This window comes from Phaseolus vulgaris, chromosome 6, assembly GCF_051622355.1.
Source record: "Phaseolus vulgaris cultivar YP4 chromosome 6, ASM5162235v1, whole genome shotgun sequence".
Lineage (NCBI taxonomy): Eukaryota > Viridiplantae > Streptophyta > Magnoliopsida > Fabales > Fabaceae > Phaseolus > Phaseolus vulgaris.
Window position 1 is genome coordinate 29,592,830 of NC_143503.1, and position 19,675 is coordinate 29,612,504.

The following is a 19,675-nucleotide window of genomic DNA, read 5'->3' on the forward strand; positions in this document are numbered from 1 at the left end:
TTGAGTGATTCATGCACCAACACTCTTTCTCTTAAAAAAAAAATGTTCCTAAAAAAGTATTCACCAAGACTCTTTCTTTTGGAAAAAAAAATATTCCTATAAAATTATTCATCAACACTCTTTCTTTTCAAAAAAATATTCCTAAGAAAATTATTCATGAATCATTCAATAAATCAAATAACTATAGATTATAGTAAAACCAACATTTGTCAATATCATATTTATTAAAGATACTATTTCATAACAAATAAAAAGATATAAATTTTATTTAAAAAACAGAATTTAAAAATTAAATTAGATTTAAAATTCCATATTAAATCATTATAAAATTATTCATAAATATATAATTTTACATCATGAAAAAATTAAAATGTTTCGTAATATCAGTAAAACTTCACCTTCTTTATGATTTTTTTGAATTGACGTGGATCTATAAAATGGAGGCAAAGATATCCAGAACTCGTGAAAACATATTAATCTTAAGGGTGTAGAATTAAGGCAACATGAGCGAGATGATGGGTTCCGTGGGGGGCACTCTGCATTCATTCAACAACTTTGGGGATGGAGAGCAAATTTTCGACAACGCAAATATTAGATCTGGGGGAATCCGTAACCGAGAAGGTGGCTCTGTTCTCTCCATAGGAGGAACGGTAGAGTCCTTCAACAGTCAAGGTCGTCAGAGTTTTGTTGGTGCTAACATTCAGAGTGGAGGTAACATAACGTGCTAATTAATATATATTTTTTACACTTCAATCCTTTCTTGTTTATAATTTCATTGGGTGCTGTGTGATTCTGAATTTTTCTTCCAACTCCTTCTGTTTTGATTTAAAGAGGTGAATGAAAATGAGGAAGGTGCTAATGAGAAATTATGGAAAGAATTGACGAAAATAGGTGTTGAAAATAATTACTTGACTCTTGTATATGCGCACCTTCATAAGAATCCTGCTGATCTAAAAGCTTTTAATGGTCTTCCAACTGATCACCGCAAGAAATTCTTACATGACCTTCTGCCAAATTATGCACCTCAGGGGTCGGTTCAGGAAGTTGAGGTAAATTACACTTCTCAAAGTTATTTTTATTCTTCTTATCACTTCTCTTAATTATATATATCATGTTTGATTGTTTTTTAATATCTTAAATTAATCATGTCTTTTTGCAGATACGAGAGATGTACTATTGAAAGAAGTTAACACCAAGAAGTACTATGAATAAATAAAACTTGGAGAGTAAAGTGCTTATCTGCATGTTGAAGCTAGAACTTCTGAATAAACCTCCTTTGCATGTATCTTATTATCATAAAACTCACTTTTTATATTGAAAGTGATATTGAAATAAAACCACAATTTACCTTATTTCTAATTATTAAATAAACACCCCATCGATGATCATTTGCAAATGGATAAAAATAATTATATATAAATTTGAAATCAATCTTTAGTTTTTCTAACCTAACCCCACTTGTCTTACACTCCATCTTTTTCATTTTTTTTTTACGAAAATACTATTTAGTTAGTACCTCATTTTGTTTTGTTGAAATGCATAATGAAAATTGTTTTTTTTATGCTAATAGGACTGTGATTGCATAATATATTATAAAAGTTTTTGTTGTGTATGCCATAACAAAATAATAAGTGTTATCATCAAATGTACTTATTTTCAGAAAATTTGAAAAAAAGAAACTGAAGTTTTTTTTTAAAAAGAAAGGTATAATATTGCGTTCTATAAGAATCATAGTTCATTCTCGTTTATTTCCAAATAAATAAATAAAAATAGTCAGAAATATAATAAGATATAAAATGAAATAGTCCTTAAAAATACCTGGATGAAAATAATAAAGTCGAACTAAACATTTCTTTTAACACCATTTTTTCCTATCTAAAATGGAACGATTTGAAAAGATCAAATTCTTCCACCAACTCAATGTCTTTCCCCTACACTTCCATTATAATTGTAAAAAAATAGTCTTAACATTTAAAAAAAAAAATTTAAATTTTTTTAAATAACTTAAATGAAACACAATCTTACCTTTTTTAAATAACCTCATTTACACCTCTATACTCATACTTTTCTTTCAACTACAATAATTTCATAATTTGAGCCTGAACGTGTTGAAAAAAAAAAGTTGTATTTAACATTTTTTAGTGTGAAGATAATTTTTTTTTTTAATTTTGTACTCCATGTTAACACCAGATTGATTTTGTATGAGTTTTGTGACTTCTTAAAAGATGAAAAGAAATAAGTAGATGAAAAAACAGTCATAAGTGAAAACACAACAAAACTTACCTCAACCACTAACTTTCACAATGAGTCACCACAATTAATACTATCACTTACCCCCTGTTTGCTTCCATGAATGTACTGTTCAAGAGGAAGGATGTGAGTGGATATCCATGGTTTGGATCAAGGGATGTGCAGGGAAGTGAAGGAGAGGATATACCTGTGAACAGTAAATATTCTCTCCCCTCAAAATGAAGAGATGTAGAAGGAAAGCCGTGTCAGCATCCCTTATTTCCAAATTTACCCTCATTTGAATGTATCACAATGCTTCATTAGAATGTATTAGTATTTTAAAAAAATTATTGTACAATGTTTAAAATATATATATATATATATATATATATATAATATTTAAAATGAAGAAACAAATCATAATAAATTTTAAGGAAGTTTTAAGTTTGTTTATTATTTTATAAAATATTATAAATTAGTGTAAAAAAAAATATAGTTAAATAAAATATTTCATTTATATAATTTGTTGAATACATATTTTTTTTCTAATTATAGTTTTTATATTATATATATTTACATTTAACATATATTTTTTTAATTATAATTTTTTAATTTACGAAATGTGTGAAAGTTTTTCATTTTTAAAAAAAACAACTCATTTTATTATTAATTTTTTTAATAGGCAAGGGTTAATCTGTAAAGTAACAATTCACACCTTCAAAAAAAATTAAAATTTCATCATAACCATCACATCACTCACAAACTCCCATAAACTTTCCTCACACAATTCAAACACCCTCACTTTCTTCACACTTTCCTCACACATCCTCACAACATCCACTCCCTCAAATCCTCACACATCCCCTCCTCAATCCAAACAGAGCCTTAAAGATGAAGAAGAAGGCATCACTCTTTCCAACATGCTCAGAAGGGTATTGTTGAAATTTAAAAAAATGAATGTGCATAGAAAAAGATATAGAGGTGCAAGAAGAATTTGACTTATAACAAATTTTTTTAATCCAATATAGTAAAAATATTATCCTTTTAAAACTATCATTTCAGAGATGTATTGTTTGCTTTAGGTGCACCAATTTTAGTCCAATGAGTAAATGCAATTATGGTCAACATCTTAGTCACTAAAAATCACACTTTCACCAAATTATTATTGCATTGGTTCTATTAGTATTCTTCTTCCTCGACAACAGAAGCAGTGGAAAGTGGTTTGCTTGACAATGTCAACTCATTTATTTGTATTGTTATGATGTGATGCAGATGCACAGTGATAATTGCTTCTCAGAATGGGCTGAACATTTTGGACAAATTGACAGCAGATATAGTGGGCTAGAAACAGTACTAATTACCTTCCTCTCTTTTTCATCTCACCCCAAATATTTATTATGGGAAAATGATACATGGACAACTTTGCTCCAATATACAACCATTTTTTTTTCTAAAATTTCAATTTTTTTTGTATAAAATGACAAAAATACCCTTTTTTATATCATTAATTAAGAATTGTATAGTAGAGCAGGTTGTCCATATATCATTCCTCATTTATTATGCAACAACAGTAGCTATCACTAACTATCAAAGGAAGCTGAGGGTTACATGTGCTGTGTTATATATACATGAAACTATTGTTTTGGTTTGTATTTTCCATTCCCAAATGGTTCCATTGTAAGAGGAGGCTCAATAAATTATTAACTGGTCTCCAAGTACAATATAAAATAGAATAATCAATATAACTCCTAGTCCTTTTAAATTAATAAATCATCATATCAAATGGTATATAGTTTATAATAAATCACCATATCATATGGTATATAGTTTAGGAGAGTTTATCTTAAATCTATAAGAAAATATTAATTAGGTTTTCCAAAAAAAACTTTGAATAATACTTAAAAATAAGTAAAATAAATAGCTTTGTGCTTGTAATTTTGTACGCAACACAGTGGAAGAAATAAAACATCATAATAATTGTTCGTGTGGACGTATGATTGTGCTTGTAATTTTTGTACACAACACAAAATTAAAAGAAATAAAACCTAATAGTTGCTCGTGTGGATATAAAATTGTGCTTTACTCTCAAGCGAAGCAAATAAAAAAAATTACAATAGGATTTAGACGAATTAGTGAAAGATCTCGAATGGGGAAAGAACTATTGCTTCAGGTTAGTTTAATTAGGTTTGAATTAGTGTGGTTTAATGTATTTAAACAATTGAATGATTTAATTTTCAATGGCAGGAATTTAATAAGATATAAAATGAAATAGTCCTTAAAAATACCACGATGAGAATAATAAAGTTCATCTAAGCACTTTTTTTAACACCATTTAAAAAGACCAAATTCTCCCTCCCCCAATTATAATTGTGAAAAATTAGTCTTAACATTTAAAAAAATAAAAATAACTTAAATGAAACACAATCTTACATTTTTTAAATAATCTCAATTGCACTTTCACACTCATACTTCTCTCTCAGTGTTTGAAAGAACAATTTCATAATTTGAACGCATGAAAGAGAGTTAAAAAAGTTGTATTTAACATTTTTTAGTACGAAAATAATTTTTTTTTAATTTTGTACAACTAGGTTTTTTTTTAGGAGTTTTGTGACTTATAAAAAATGTAAAGAAATAGTTAAAACATCACAAAACCTACTCCAATCACCAACTTTCACCATCAGCCACCACTATCACTTAAAGATGAAGAATAAGACATCACTCTTTCTAACATACTCAAAAGGATATGGTTGAAATTAAAAAAAAAATGAAGGATAGAGATAAAAAATATCGAGGTGCAAGAAGAATTGGCTTATAACAATTTTTTTAATCCAAAATAGTAAAAATATTATCCAAAATCGCATTTTTAAATATATTTGTTTCTTAATGTCTTATGTTTTGTTTTATAATATTTATTTTAAAGTTGTTTTTGTCATTAATAATGAATAGTTCGAAATGTGGTTGATAAAACTTATTTTACATAATAATTCTAGAATATCGTATTTTCAATTAATTTTAAATTCACTTTATATTATTAACAATTTCAAAATACAGAAAAAAAGATAGAGTAGAAGGGGAAAGAAATGGAAAGTAAAATCAAGAGAGTATTCTTTCACGTAATACAGCGTAATGACTTAACATTTTTACATTTTGAAGAAAAGCCCAATCTAAAATATATTACACATAATAAATGATCTAAAATTAATGTTAAACTATTTTGAATCCATTATTTTAATAATTTTATAATACATTTTTAATTATGATTATGAAACAAAATAATTTAAAATATATTTGAAAAAAATCATTCCACAAACGTAAAATTATAACTTTCAAGAGAATTTTATCTCAGAAGTTCTTAAAATCTTTCAGAAAGTTTGTTTAGAAAACATAGTTACACCATCTCTCCTTCAGTTACATACTTTTTCTTAAAACCAACAAATATGTTGTCTTAATTTTAAGGTTTCGAATTTTTAAGTTTATGGACTGAATATTTTTAAATCGTTCATGATATTTATGAGACAAAAAAGATTATGTAACGTTTTGAAATAATTACCGTAGAATAGTTTAAAATCAATTTTAAATTATTACTTGAGATTATGTGTCCGATTCCCACTGTGATTTTTTTTTTTTCAGGATTTTTACCATGAAATTTCTTTAGTACATTCTTGGAAAGTATTTTTTAGAAATTACTAATATTTTAAAAAGTATTTTTTTTAATTATAATGTAGCGGGAGGTGTACAAATATTTTTGGATTTTTTTTTTTCAGAATATTTTTGAAACATATTTTTAAGAACATATTTTATTAATTTTGGATTTATCAATCCGGAAATAAATAAAAAATGTTACAGAAAGTATATTATAAAAGATTTTGTCGGGATATCTTATTTTGGAAACATCCTTTACATATAACTTCTATTCTCGAAATACTTTTTCTTACATTTCAAAAAATGTTACTTATATAACTTCTATTCTCGAAATATTTTTTCTTACATTTCAAAAAATGTAGGCTGCAGAAAGAAAAAATGTATGAGTGCAGAAGAAAAGTTTAGGGGTGCAGGAAGAAACTCCTACTGTTGAGATGTTGATAGTAGGCCCAATAACAGCCCAGAATACTGAGAACACGAAACAAAAAGAATGCGAGTGACGAGAGTCTGAGTTCTCTCTCTCCCTCTCTGTTTGTGTGTGAATCGTGTGCTTGATCGCTGAGATCTGAATCTATCGATGGCGACACCGGATCACCTGTTCAACCTCCGCAACAATTTCTATCTCGGCGCCTACCAAGCCGCCATCAACAGCAGCGACGTCTCCAACCTCTCCGAAGACGACGCCCTAGAGCGCGACACCCTCGTCCACCGCTGCTACATCGCCCTCGGTCAGTTGCAGTTCGTCATTTCCGAGATCCACGACGACGCTCCCACTCCTCTCCAGGCCGTCAAACTCCTCGCCCTCTATTTCTCCTCTCCCGACACCAAGGCATGCTTCTTTCATTTTCTCCTCAATTTCTCGTCTCACTTATCTCATCCGCTCTCCTCTCGAAATCTCGCAGGACTCCGCTATCTCCAGCCTCAGGGAATGGCTGGCGGATCCCGCCATCGGCAACAACGCCACGCTCAGGCTCGTCGCCGGTCTCGTCTTCCTCCACGAGAATGATTTCAACGAAGCTCTTAAACACACCAATGCCGGAGGGACCATGGAACTGTATAATTCTTCTCTCTCTTTTTATCTTTTTTTTTTCATTTTAATTATTTCGTTTCTTTACTGTAATTGTTTTTGCGTTTTTTGTTTTGTTTTCAGGCACGCGTTGAATGTTCAGATCTTCATTAAGATGCATAGGTCGGATTACGCGGAGAGGCAGCTGCGGACCATGCAGCAGATCGATGAGGATCACACTCTCACTCAACTCGCCAATGCGTGGCTCGATTTGGCTGTGGTATTAGTTAATTTATTTATAATAGTTGTTGTGATAAGAAATTAGGAATTGTAATTTTCGGAGATGTGATATATGATCAAATTCAAGTATGAAAGTCTTAGATTCTGCATCTTACAGGCTGATTATGGAAGATTGAGTTAGGTTTAACACCTACTAAGTAGAAATAATAGTAAAAAAAGTGATAAATTTTGGAGTGTTTAATTGATGGGTTTGGCCGGATGATGGTGGATCAGGGAGGGTCGAAGATTCAGGAGGCGTATCTGATATTCCAAGATATGTCGGAGAGGTATCAGTCCACCAGTTTGCTTTTGAATGGCAAGGCGGTTTGCTGCATGCACATGGGCAACTTTGACGAAGCAGAGACCCTTTTGGTTGAAGCGTTGAACAAGGCACGTTTTACACACTGTTCTTATTCTACTGGTGTTCTCTTCCATGGATTTGATAATTTAATTGATTTTGTATTGTGCTTATGATTTTCTTAGATTTTTAAATTGCTGAGTTACTTTCCGAGAATTTTTAGTTATTATAGACAGGCACACCATTTTCTGGAGTATGTAGGGGAAAAAAGAGAGAAATGGAAAGAAAAGGAGAAGGAAGAGGGAAAAGTGATAAGATTTGATGAGTGATATTATAGAAAAGAGAGATAGGAAGAAATTAGGGTAGAAAGCAGATGGAAGAAAAGGTGAATGTTGTTTATATTTTTTTCCTTTTAAACTGATCTCATCCTGAAAGGATTTTTTTCTGAGTGTACTTTGTGCGAGCTCTTGTTTTTAGCTTTTAATCTGTTGTTCAAAAATGCCTTTTGATGGGTGATTTGTTGTTTTGGAAAATTGTGTGTGATGAAAATTGTGTGGCTTATACAGGATGCCAGGGATCCTGAAACGCTAGCCAATCTAGTTGTATGCTGCCTTCATCTTGGCAAGCCATCTAACAAATCGTTCAGGTAAACTCTTTGGACATCTTTACTGTTTGTTTCCTCTCTCTTTCTCTGTGAATAACTCTTTGGACATCTTCTTACATTTAATATTTATCGCTGTATGTTTATTGAAAATATCCTATTGCATGGATATAATGTCGTACATTGCTGGCTGAATCTTAGTTCCTTGAGAAAAGTACTATTCAATTCTGAATCAATTATATGTATTTGTTATGAGTCAGGGCATGCTAGGTGTGTTTGTATTTTATAGATGGAGTTATGCCTTCCTAACTTGTTAAAAAACTTTCGTAGCTCTTAAGTTTTAAATACTAGTATTGGGTGAATGAGAGCTTCAGGGTTGGCACAGAATGGATCAACGTTTTAAAAGCATGCACTCATTCTTGTTATAAGTTGATGAATATAGTGTTAGAATTTATATGAATTCTATATTGAACCAACCAATATTCCATGGATCACAGATTTTAAATCCAAACCTCACAATGTTTCTCCCCAATTTGGAGTGTCAAATCTTATCGGCACCATATCAATACTGAATTTTAACATACCCTTCAACAGTTATAGTAATTAGTGAAGTTAACATCGGTTATATAAATAAGAGAACATGAGTTGTTCTCAAACTGGTAATATGTCAAGTCCAAAACTTTAATATAATATATAGAAAAGGCATACCATGTATACTTACACACAATAGACATTTGTTCAATTTAAAGGGTTGAATAATATTGTTCAAAACATTAAACCAAGCCATGCTGGGAAGAAACAATTTTTTTTTGGAGTTGAACACTTAACACCCCTAATCTAAAAGGGGAGTTGATTTAACACATTTCAAGTGTATTGACAAAAATACTGTTATTTACATTTTGAAATTCGATACTATAAGGTTTTAAAGTAAATTAATTTTGAAACTTCTTTCTTCCTCTTTCCTGAGTTGAACCAAACAGTCCCTAACTCTCCACTTCCTTTGTAAAAATAGCTTTCATCTGCCATCGTCAATGGGAGGGTATTTTTTAACTTTCAGTATATAATTTTACTGAGTGAATAGGGAACATAAAGCTTTTTTGTTTCTTATTTGATTGAATGTCCCGTTACACTTCTGGGTTTACTTTCCCCTTTTTAATTTATTCCTTGCTTTCCGTTTATCACTTGATCTGGTTTGGTATTTCTTATTCTCTATCACGTATATTTTTTACCAATGTATGTGACTTGCATTGCTTTGCAGCCAGCTGAAACTTTCTCACGCAGATCATGTTCTCGTCAAACGGGTAACATCAGCAGAAGAAAGTTTTGATAGAGCTCTACAAACATTTTCTTCATGAGTCGATTATTCAATTTCTTTCAGGAGTTGAATGGTTTGAGGTCTTCCATGCAATCTTCACACCTTATCGTGGCCATTGTATTGGGTTGCGTATCTTAGAACATAATCAACTGGGTAATGTGGCATAGTATTCAAATTTATAACATTGTTTGGTTTACTGAGTCTTGATGTTGTAAAAGCTACATCTGACATTATTTGTTACGCAAGTTAATTTACATCGTATATTTTACTAAAAAAAGAAGAAATGGCTATAGGTATTGATTGAGTAAACAAGATTACGAGAGTGGATAGATTGGCGAATATGTATTCACTTTTATCCAAAGTTTTGTACTCTCTTATATGTATTTTTCATGTCAAAAATAAAATTGATTGTGGTGAAGTAGTTGTTTGCCAACTAAATCGTGTATATGGAAAGGGGTAGTGTACATCAATGCGTTTTTGTGATTAACCTGGGGTATCTATTTTGGCTTTTGCAGTAACATGACCAGAATACTGGTGGTTGACGCTGTTGGTCTCGACTTATATTTGGATAGAGATTGAATATTTATTAATATGTTGAAGTTTGCAGATAACCCATAATTGAAACATAATAGTGTGTTAGTTAATTTGCAGAAAATGTGATAAAATTAGTTGGTTTTGTGTGTGAATGTGACAGTTTTTATGAACAATTGATGAATAATATTTGTAGTATTAGTTGGAAATATATCCATTATTTATCGTTGATTATGGAATAATGCTCATTTAAATTTAAACATTAATGCAGGTATTGATTAGTTGGAAATTTTCAATAGATTATTTGCTCGGGTTTATTTTGGAAATTAATATTTTCACTAAAAAAACATGTGATTAGTATTTAATAAGTATTTTCCAAGCTTTAAGTGTACTTATTTGCTTAATATTTTTAAAAAATGTTTTATTGTACTAACACCAAATTCTAAAAGTTTATTAAAATGATAACAAATTGTATTATTTAATGCAGTGGTTTAAATTTTTTAATTTATTTTGGATATAGAATAAATTAGTTGTTTTTTTAATTTTTTGATAAATTCTAAATAGTGTCCGAAGTTTTAAATTTTTGATAGAGATGCATACAAATAATTCTTTTGCGAGTATTTTATATATTCTTAATATTGAAATAATAATAGTTTGTAAGATTCAAACATTTTTTAGACAATGTCTTTTATTATTTTGTTGAAACCACTATAATGATAATAAAATAATGATGGTACATTATGATTACGCTAGTATTACATCATCAAATCCATAAATATACGTCACATCAATTGATTATAGCATTAAATTACAAGAAGAATGTTACTATTTCCATCCTTATAATAAGATACGTTTTAAAAAAAAATGTTGATCCTTCTTATAAAGTATTTTATAATTTTTGAACTTTATATTTATTTTATTGTTTATCCCTATTAAAGGTTATGATTTTTTATATTTTGTATAAATGAATAGTAAAAAAATTTAAAATATTATTAATGAAAGCTAATTTGGTATTTCTTTTACTTCTTTTTAAGTATTATTCAAGGTTTTTTTGGAAAAACTAATTAATAAAAAAATAATAATAAAATGTTTAGAATATTTATTTATTTTACTTTTTTCTTATTTGTATTACAAGGATTATATACAAACTAATTAAAACCTAGATGAAAGGTAAGGAACAACAGAATAATTAATGTGTCGTTTTAGAGTTTTTTTTAGAAATCAACATCAACAAATATATATTTTTTACTTTAATTAAATATTTACAAAACGTTATTAGATAAAAAAAAATATTTAAAAAATACGACACTTAAAAAGAAGAAAAATTATAAAAAAAACAATAATATAACACCTAAGAGAAGAAGGGAAGTAGATTATTTGTAACATCTTTTAAAATTTTACTAAATTGTTTTTTTATTGACGTGTGTGATTATGTTAGAAGCATATTGTCTAGATGGAGTATTAAAAAAATGTCATAAAGCTTCGAAAAAAAGAAGTATTACAGCTAATTCCACGATTGAATATTATTTGGTTAGGTGAATGCTGCAACAGAAAACATTATCATTATTGACTCATTGTACGTCGAATACACATGTAAGTATAACGAATGAACTAGCAAACTCCCTAGGGACAAAAAATATAATGGTGAGGCCCATGATGTGAGATCAGTACAAACTCAGATTGCAGATGAAATGCCATAACCATTACGATGAGATTTTTGCCATTTCCATGCAATCTGTAAGCTCTTCTCAAGGTCAGTGTGTTTTGCAGTCCAATTCAGTTCCAAGTTTATCTTAGAAGGGTCACTATACACTTCTGCATAATCACCAGGTCTACGAGGAAGAAGGTCCACTTTGATGTTCACCCCTGTGGCCTTTTTGCATGCATCCACAAACTCCTTCACTGATCTACCTGATAAATTATAAACCCCTTATGAGAAATCCGTGGATTGGCATCAAAACATTATTTCTTCATATTCAAAGTGTAATAAAAAACCTACCTTTTCCAGTGCCAACATTGTAGATCCCTACTTTCCCCGGTTGTGCCTTTTCAAGAGCCTTCACATGAGCATCAACCAAATCGGTTACATCAATGTAGTCTCGTATGCATGTTCCATCCGGTGTCTTGTAGTCAGTTCCTCTAACCTGCATGGTGCAAACAGATACAATCAGTACATGTTCATTATAGTTTACAACAGGACACACACTGTGTTATTTGCAATATATTACAACGGATTATTTTCTTTGCAACTTTGAATGATAGGATTTGAAGATTGTTGTTCGGAGTGGAATTGCTAATGGAAATGGTTCCAAATTAGCCACTGATGATATCGTTGCAAAACCTTCTGAGGAAGAAAATAAAGATTTCACGAAGGAGGCTTTTCATATGTTCTCAACACCAAAATACTTCAAACACACCAAATCTATAACGATTTCATTATATTTTTCATTGACGTTTGTAACTTGAATATTTGCTTAAGATATCTAATTGGATTATTCCAAATCTTATACATGTCTAAAGTCTTCTAAATACTATAAATTTTGTAGTATAAGTCCTTTAAAATCCAAATGTTGATAATACTTAAAAAAATTTCTCACAAGCCATCACACTCCTATGTACATGGTATTTTAAAAGCTACAATACTTTTGTATGTAAAAACAATATTTTGAAACCTTACTTCAATATACAACTCCTAATGTCTTACCATCACTCAAAATCAAAACAAAGCTGGTATAAAATTTACTTATATATGGTCGACTCATGCCAAGACTTCTACCGAGGCAATAAAAATCATTCATCTAGTAGGAGTTTGAGTGCATGGAAATAGCAAGATTATCATGAGTTTGGTAACTTTGGAAAATATAGCTGTTTAATCCGACTGCCTTGACTAATGCTCCTGACTAGGGGTGGTCATGGCAAAATCCAATCTAGATCCAATCCAAATCCAAATAAATGGATTGGATTTAAAATTCATATCCATTTTAACTAGATCAAATTTATTTGGATTTTTTTTAAATCCATTTAAAGTGAATTAAATCTAGATTAAATCCACTTTGTCAATTATAATAAATCCATTTTCCATTTTGATATGGACACAGACTAACTTGGCTCGAGATGGATCTAAGCCGACTCAACCTGGACGCGGACAAACTCGGATCGACATAGCCCGGGTCCGTTCGGCTCTACATCGGCCCAGACCACTCGACATCCTGGGCCTGAACCACTCAACAACGGCCCAGGCTCAAACGACTCAAAACCGGCCCGGGCCCAGAGGACTCAACATCGGCCCGGGACCGAACAAATCGACATTGGCCCAGGACCGAACAACTCGACATCGACCCGGGCCTGCTTGGCTCGACATCGACCCGAGCCTGCTTGGCTCGACATCAACTCGGGCCCGCTCGACACGACCTCGACCCAGGCCCACTCAGCTCTACATCAGCCCAGACCTGCTCGACACGACATCACCCAGGCCCGCTTGGCTCAACATCGGCCCAAATCCACTCGGTTCGACATCAACCTGGGCCCGCTCGGCTCGACATTGATCAGGGCCCGCTCTGCTTGACATCTGCCCGGGCCCGCTTGGCTCGACATCAACTCGGGCCTGCTCGACACGACATTGCTTAGGCCCGCTCAGCTCTACATCAGCCCAGGCCTGCTCGACACGACATCGCCCAAGCCCGCTTAGCTCAACATCAGCCCGAGTCCGCTCGGTTCAACATCAACCTAGGCCCGCTCCGCTCAACTTGACATCGGCCCAGGCCCACTCCGCTCGACATCAGCTCGGGCCTTCTAGGCTCGACATCGGCCCAGGCCCGCTCAGCTCAATATTGGCCTTGGCCCGCTTGGTTCGACATCAACCTGGGCCCGCTCTGCTTAATATCGGTCTTGGCCGACTCAGCTCGACATCGGCCTGGGCCTGCTTGACTCGATATCGGACCCGAAAGACTCAGCTCGACTAGGTATCAGCCCCTACCCCCTCGACTTGATATCGGCCCCGACCGACTCGGTTCGACTCAATATCGGCCACTCAGCTCGACTTTGGCCCATACCGACTCGATTCGACATCGGCCCAGGCTCGAACGACTCAACAACGACCTGGGTCCAGACGACTCAACATCGAGTCAGGACCGGACGGTTCGACATCAGTTCAAGCCCGCTCAACACATCATTGCTCAGGCCCGCTTAGCTCGACATCAGCCCAGGCCCGCTCTGCTCGACATCTGCCTAGGCCGCTCGACATCAGCCTGGGCCTTCTCGGCTCGACATCGGCCGATTTAAAATCCAAAAATATGGATTTGGATTTGAAATAAATCCATTTAAATGGATTAAAACTAATATGGATTTGGATAATTATAGATTGGATTTTATAATTTTGATTTTTTGCCCACCCTTACTCGTGAGAAGATATGCATCAAATGTAAAGAAATTCTATTTCATCCAAAAGTAAAAATGATAGACTTAACATACCTTTAAGCCAGTTGTGATACCACGAGCTGCATCAAAACACGCACCAGAAATTCGACCGTGTTCTCGAAGTTCAGGTCTTGGAGCCTCGCCTAATCTGCCCTCTGGATCTGATCCAATCACATTGAAGTATCTACAAGTTTCACAGGGAAAAATAAATAGAAATCACAACCATAGCTAACTATAAACACTTATATTTAAATCCAAGTTCCATTGATTTGCCACGCTATCTTTCATTCATTGTCAAACCTCAAATAATATACCAACTGTCCAAACAACATTATTTGTTCTGTTTTGTTATGCTAAACAAATAAAAAAATACTGATATTTATTTTACTTATAGTAGATGCCAAATGCTAATAAAAGGTTTTTATCATACAAAGAAACATAACAAGGATCTTCCTCAAACCTTCCCAGCCCATATCCACCCATCATCATAGGGAGGGAAAAAACAGACAGTGACATCAAAGAGACCGGGGAAAGAAAATGGCATATTTATATTAGAGTAGCATTGAATGAGTCTGCATTAGAAAAATGAATAATAAAAGAAAAATAAAAAAATGCATTTGACTTGAATCATGACTCACCTCTTGAGAATCAATAGTAATTTAAGAATAAAGGGCACACATTAAACACCAATAAGCAATTTAAAATAAGGGGAAGTGAGATATGTAAATGTAAAATACATACCTCAGAATCATTACTGCCATGTTAGAAGTTTTAGAAAAATCAAGGATGATATCTTCTGACATCTTCTTGGCTTTTCCATATGGATTAATTGGTTTCTGGAATTGAAGAACATAATGGTAAGACTACATTCCAATGTGTATTAACGACATTGCAAGATGTGCAACGGAAATAAAAAGTTCTTAACCAAACTCATCATTCATCCACACTTAAGATTTCCCACCTGATCTGTTTCTTCTGTAATAGGCATCTTTTCAGGTTCCCCATATGTTGCACATGTACTAGAATATATTAATTTCTTCACTCCGTATTTAGCCATAGATTCCAATACCAACAAGGTATTTGATGTAATATTGTGATAATACCTGACAAAAAAAGTGTTAAAAAAAGTAGAACTGAAATAGATAATTTTTAACACCAGGGAATCACATCTAAATCTCACAAAAAACATAACATAATTCCATCTCCTCCACCCCCCAGAAAAATAACTGGGGACCAAGCAAGTTTAGTAAATTAAAAGCAATACATTCTAGCAAAGACTCGTTTTCTATATGCATTGGTGCATAAAGAACTAAGAGAGTAATCCGAGAGAACTATCAATACTGTAAATAGCTACAAAGCTAATTGTGTACGTCAAGTCATCAACCTCAACTAAGAATTATTACAGGAAGATACACAACTACAGTGACAACCATCTAAACATCACTTACTATTCTCATAACAGTTTGATCCAACTCTCAACAAAATCATATCTAATTACAACAATAAAGATATATAGCATAATAAATTTCATTAAATTAGGTATCTCACACACTCTTTAGCACCCAAAATTGGTCAGTATTATGATTTTCTAAGCAACTTTTGAGAGGCTATTCCTAGAAAAAGAGGTCCAATCCAACTTTTCTGTAGGTATTCGTCATTTCATACACTAGATCAGCAGCTACGTTGTGCTCATCTTTATAGTTCTTATCCATGTTCTCATAATTTAAAAACCTCGATAGAAAATAATACTATTACTCAATATGTTATCAGAAAAATGTAAACGCTATTGAAATATAATCACCAGCTTTATCTGTAAACCCTTGTCAAATTGGTAATATAAATTTGAAAATGTCAACTTCCATCTAAAACGTCAATCTGTTGTACAAGCTACATGGGTGGGTGGAAGAAATAAGAAAGCACAGATAGATGCTACTTCCCAGTTCCCACTTTTTGTCCCTGAGTAAAAGATATAAGTACTTACTTAAGAGGGTCAAGTGTGCTTTCTCCCACATACGCAACAGCAGCAAAATGAATCACAGCATCAAATTTATTCTCTGAAAATATTTTATTCACCTAATAACCAGTCAAGTAGACAACTTTTCTTGGGAAATCTCTAACATTGTGCTTCAACAAAGGGTTTAAATAAATTCAACACCAAATTATTTCTTGCAATAAGGAAAGATTATAAGGATACAGATTCTTTATCTCCCAAGTCAGCGTATATAAATTGAAGTCTTCCAGGTTCTGGAAATAATTCTTGAAGAACCCTGACAGCACCCAAATTGCCACGTGATAGATTATCCTGTAAACAAGAAAAACTGTTTAGCAGACAGAACAGTAAATGCATTCAAATTGATCAGAGCAGCTTTTGTTATTATGAAGAGGCACACCACTATGGTGACACGATAAAAATCCCTCAGAAGCCGTAGGGTAGCATGCGAGCCAATATAGCCTGCACCTCCTGTCACTAAAACATGAGTGACACCAGGTTCACGGATGGAAAACTGAAAAGGGCCCCAAAAGAATAATCAACAATTTGAACAAAAGGGTAAAATAGCAATCAATTTACATGTACAAAACATAACAAGAAAAGGTAGAAAATTACAACTGAAAACATATCTACAACAATTTTTCCCTTGTAAATCCTCATTTTTTATTCATTCAAAATTTCTTTCTTTCTTATATACATCTCGCACCACCTGCAAACACCAAAACAAACATACACAAGCTTCATTGTTCTTTAATTTGATACAGTAAAAATAGCTCACCATCTCTATCAATGATTCATTCACCAGCCACTTCAAGGTATCTTTCAGTAGTAAAATAATCAAAACAGCCAAAGAAACTATAAAGAAGTTTTATATATGTCAAAAATCATTACAACAAATAACTCTATCAGACAACAAAAGGCACACTATCATGCAGTAAACCTATAAGTAGCATAAACATTCTGAGAAATCAAATTAAATTTGAGAAATCATTTCTCTCACTGACAACCAGTTAAGAAGAACAATTCATTAATAGAAATTAAACTAACAGGATTTATGGCATCATCCTTCACGTCTCATTCAGTCATTTAACAATTCATTAATAGAAATTAAACTAACAGGATATATGGCATCATCCTTCACGTCTCATTCAGTCATTCAGATATTTATGAACAAATGTATTAAATAAAACATGAAAACACATAATAGAAAGTATAACATATAGATATTCAAACGTACATATATACCTTATTGACTATGATAATCATGAGTATTTGATGAGGTAAGGTAAGAAGGATTACCGGACTAGGGGGATTCAAAGATGGAGATCTCTTGATCATGATAATGCATAATGCCGTTAATGCTGCAGCAAGAAAAACTTTTCCAACAAAATTGCCCTTCCTTTTTGGATCCACATAATCCATGCCTAAAATGAACATAAAAACATATATCTTAAAACATCAATTTAGTTATAATGATAAATAAACAACCAAGCAAAAAAATTACAGAACTTTGTCAAATAATGAATTTTCAAACACCTTATGCAAATACTTGTTTCCAATCATATTTTGAAATTGATTAATGCTTTGAGTAACCTAAGCTTCATTGCACAGCAGAGTCATACCACTATTTCTTGTCAATTCTAAAATCTTACCTCCCAAAGACATAGATCTGGTTGACCTTGGCTGACTTCTGGTCCGAGCAAAATTTAGCATTTGCAAAGTTAATAAGGTCTGACTCCCCCAATACAAATGATCATATCAAGCTCCACTTCCACAATGATTTGAGTGATATGCTGCAGTGAAAACCAGATCATGTAAGTTTATTTTCTCTGAAAGGAAGACGTCAAAACAGCCCTGAAGAAGAAGTTCAGACTGAAAAAACAGCATAACAAAAATCAGACAAACAAATAGCCCTTCAAAAGGGTAAACAAGAAGTTTTGTTTGTATGTAAAAGTTTGAAAGGTTAAAAGAAAAACATGAAGACCATAATAATAAAGGGGGAAAAGGATTCAAAAAGTTCAGATACTAAACACTACGAAACTAAATAAAGCAAACAAAACACAATCCCGCCAATTCACCAATAAATCCAATTATTCAAAACTCCATAGCTGGTGAGAGAGAACATATCCAGAAATGAAAGATCCAGAGAATTACAGAAGAAGAAAAATCTTGTAAGATAGAAAGCAAACAAAAAGGGCTAAAGATTGCTCACAGTCATAGCATGTTTTACCACAAAAGCAACATTGCAAACGACATGCAGAGAAAAATCTGTCAGAGTGGGTCACGAGGGGAAAACCCCACAAAACCACTTTAAGAAAAAAATCACCAAGAAGACCAGAACAACATAGGACCAAAAAAACAGCTTCAAAATTTCATCATCAAGATCCAACACAACAGGCAAGCAAAAACAGCATCATCAGTCCATGAAACTTAACCCCTGATAAACAATTCAAACTCCACAACAGACAAAAACCCCTTTGATTTTACATTTGCATCATCACCAACTACTAGCCAACCAACCAAGAAGATCAAAGACCAACCCAGATACCAAAAACCCAAAGATTTGTCAGGGAAAACAAAAAACAAATCAAAAGCCTTGAATAGCACAAGACATGGAGAATTGAGCAAGAAAACCATCAGAACAGTTGTTGTTTTTAAAGGAAACAAAAACAACGAAAAGAAGAAAACAAAAGGAAGGAGCACCGCCAGCACCTTAACCTTATGCAGCTGCCCAGAAGCGCAGAAGACGTTATAATGCGAAAAAGAGAGTAAATTTAACGGTTTGTAGAGAAAAAGAAAAGTGGGAAATCTGGAAAAAAGAAAATGAAGTGGCGGATTGAGGGCAGAAGACAGGGGAGTGGAAAGAGAATGAGAAGAAAAGTACAAAAGGGGAAGGTGATGGTAGGAATGAAGAGGTGCAGTGGAATTATGGGGTGGCGTTGAAATTGTGAGTGTGTTAGAAGTGGGAGAGAAAGAGAGAGAAGAATGGGTTCTAATAGACTGCGTCTCCTCTGCATCCATGTTGTCAAAAGCGTTACAGGGCATTTGACACCGCAAGGGAACAACATCGTAGACTTTATTTTATTTTTTCTTCTTTTGTTATTTTCTCATTTTCAAAATCAAAAATGTTTCTTTTATACCATCCAATAAATATTAATATTTTAATTATTTATATAAATTTATAATTTTAAAATTTATTTTAATTTTTTTTATTAAATTTCTTTTATTATTATAAATATTATTATTTTGTTGTGAGTATAAAATGAAACAAATATAAAAATATCATAAATATCATAATCCTTTCAAAATATCTCAATTGAGATATGAGGTTTTATATTTTCCTCAAATTTTGAGTGAGAATACATGCA

At 32.7% G+C, this 19,675-nt stretch overlaps 3 protein-coding genes across 7 annotated transcripts; 2 read left to right on the forward strand and 1 right to left on the reverse strand.

Moving 5' to 3' along the window:
* Positions 1-462: 462 nt before the first annotated feature.
* Positions 463-1,348, forward strand: LOC137833126 (uncharacterized). The gene is made up of 3 exons (XM_068641497.1): positions 463-711; positions 832-1,049; positions 1,160-1,348. Exons 1-3 carry the CDS (start codon positions 504-506, stop codon positions 1,178-1,180), a joined length of 447 nt encoding a protein of 148 aa, XP_068497598.1. The 5' UTR covers positions 463-503; the 3' UTR covers positions 1,181-1,348.
* A 4,948-nt stretch (positions 1,349-6,296) lies between these two features.
* LOC137831976 (Coatomer epsilon subunit) lies at positions 6,297-9,654 on the forward strand. The gene is made up of 6 exons (XM_068639908.2): positions 6,297-6,700; positions 6,774-6,925; positions 7,022-7,157; positions 7,391-7,546; positions 8,021-8,100; positions 9,314-9,654. The coding sequence occupies exons 1-6, from the start codon at positions 6,449-6,451 to the stop codon at positions 9,408-9,410; spliced, it is 873 nt and encodes a 290-aa protein (XP_068496009.1). The 5' UTR covers positions 6,297-6,448; the 3' UTR covers positions 9,411-9,654.
* A 1,787-nt stretch (positions 9,655-11,441) lies between these two features.
* On the reverse strand, positions 11,442-19,416 carry LOC137831977 (UDP-arabinose 4-epimerase 1). 5 transcript variants are annotated; one of them, XM_068639913.2, is made up of 11 exons: positions 19,020-19,416; positions 17,960-18,100; positions 17,607-17,731; positions 16,708-16,821; positions 16,512-16,619; positions 16,299-16,390; positions 15,279-15,420; positions 15,059-15,153; positions 14,372-14,501; positions 11,901-12,045; positions 11,442-11,812 (listed from the first exon to the last, which is right to left on the reverse strand). In XM_068639913.2, exons 2-11 carry the CDS (start codon positions 18,018-18,020, stop codon positions 11,577-11,579), a joined length of 1,248 nt encoding a protein of 415 aa, XP_068496014.1. In that variant the 5' UTR covers positions 18,021-18,100; positions 19,020-19,416; the 3' UTR covers positions 11,442-11,576. The 5 variants fall into 5 exon arrangements, with proteins under 5 accessions (XP_068496014.1, XP_068496011.1, XP_068496016.1 ...); XM_068639910.2 differs by having other exon boundaries at positions 11,442-11,808; positions 11,897-12,045; XM_068639915.2 differs by having other exon boundaries at positions 19,026-19,353.
* Positions 19,417-19,675: the final 259 nt, after the last annotated feature.

What these genes read in the sequence shown, in the direction of transcription:
- LOC137833126 (XM_068641497.1), top strand. Translation starts at nt 504, where the DNA reads ATGAGCGAGATGATGGGTTCCGTGGGGGGCACTCTGCATTCATTCAAC. An exon ending in TGCTAACATTCAGAGTGGAG is followed by an intron (nt 712 to 831) that starts GTAACATAACGT and finishes TTTGATTTAAAG; the next exon opens with AGGTGAATGAAAATGAGGAA. An exon ending in GGTCGGTTCAGGAAGTTGAG is followed by an intron (nt 1,050 to 1,159) that starts GTAAATTACACT and finishes GTCTTTTTGCAG; the next exon opens with ATACGAGAGATGTACTATTG.
- LOC137831976 (XM_068639908.2), top strand. Translation starts at nt 6,449, where the DNA reads ATGGCGACACCGGATCACCTGTTCAACCTCCGCAACAATTTCTATCTC. An exon ending in CGTGGCTCGATTTGGCTGTG is followed by an intron (nt 7,158 to 7,390) that starts GTATTAGTTAAT and finishes ATGGTGGATCAG; the next exon opens with GGAGGGTCGAAGATTCAGGA. An exon ending in CCATCTAACAAATCGTTCAG is followed by an intron (nt 8,101 to 9,313) that starts GTAAACTCTTTG and finishes ATTGCTTTGCAG; the next exon opens with CCAGCTGAAACTTTCTCACG.
- LOC137831977 (XM_068639913.2), bottom strand. Translation starts at nt 18,020, where the DNA reads ATGCTAAATTTTGCTCGGACCAGAAGTCAGCCAAGGTCAACCAGATCT. An exon ending in CAGATCTATGTCTTTGGGAG is followed by an intron (nt 17,732 to 17,959) that starts GTAAGATTTTAG and finishes TGTTCATTTTAG; the next exon opens with GCATGGATTATGTGGATCCA. An exon ending in ATGGCAGTAATGATTCTGAG is followed by an intron (nt 14,502 to 15,058) that starts GTATGTATTTTA and finishes TGAAACTTGTAG; the next exon opens with ATACTTCAATGTGATTGGAT.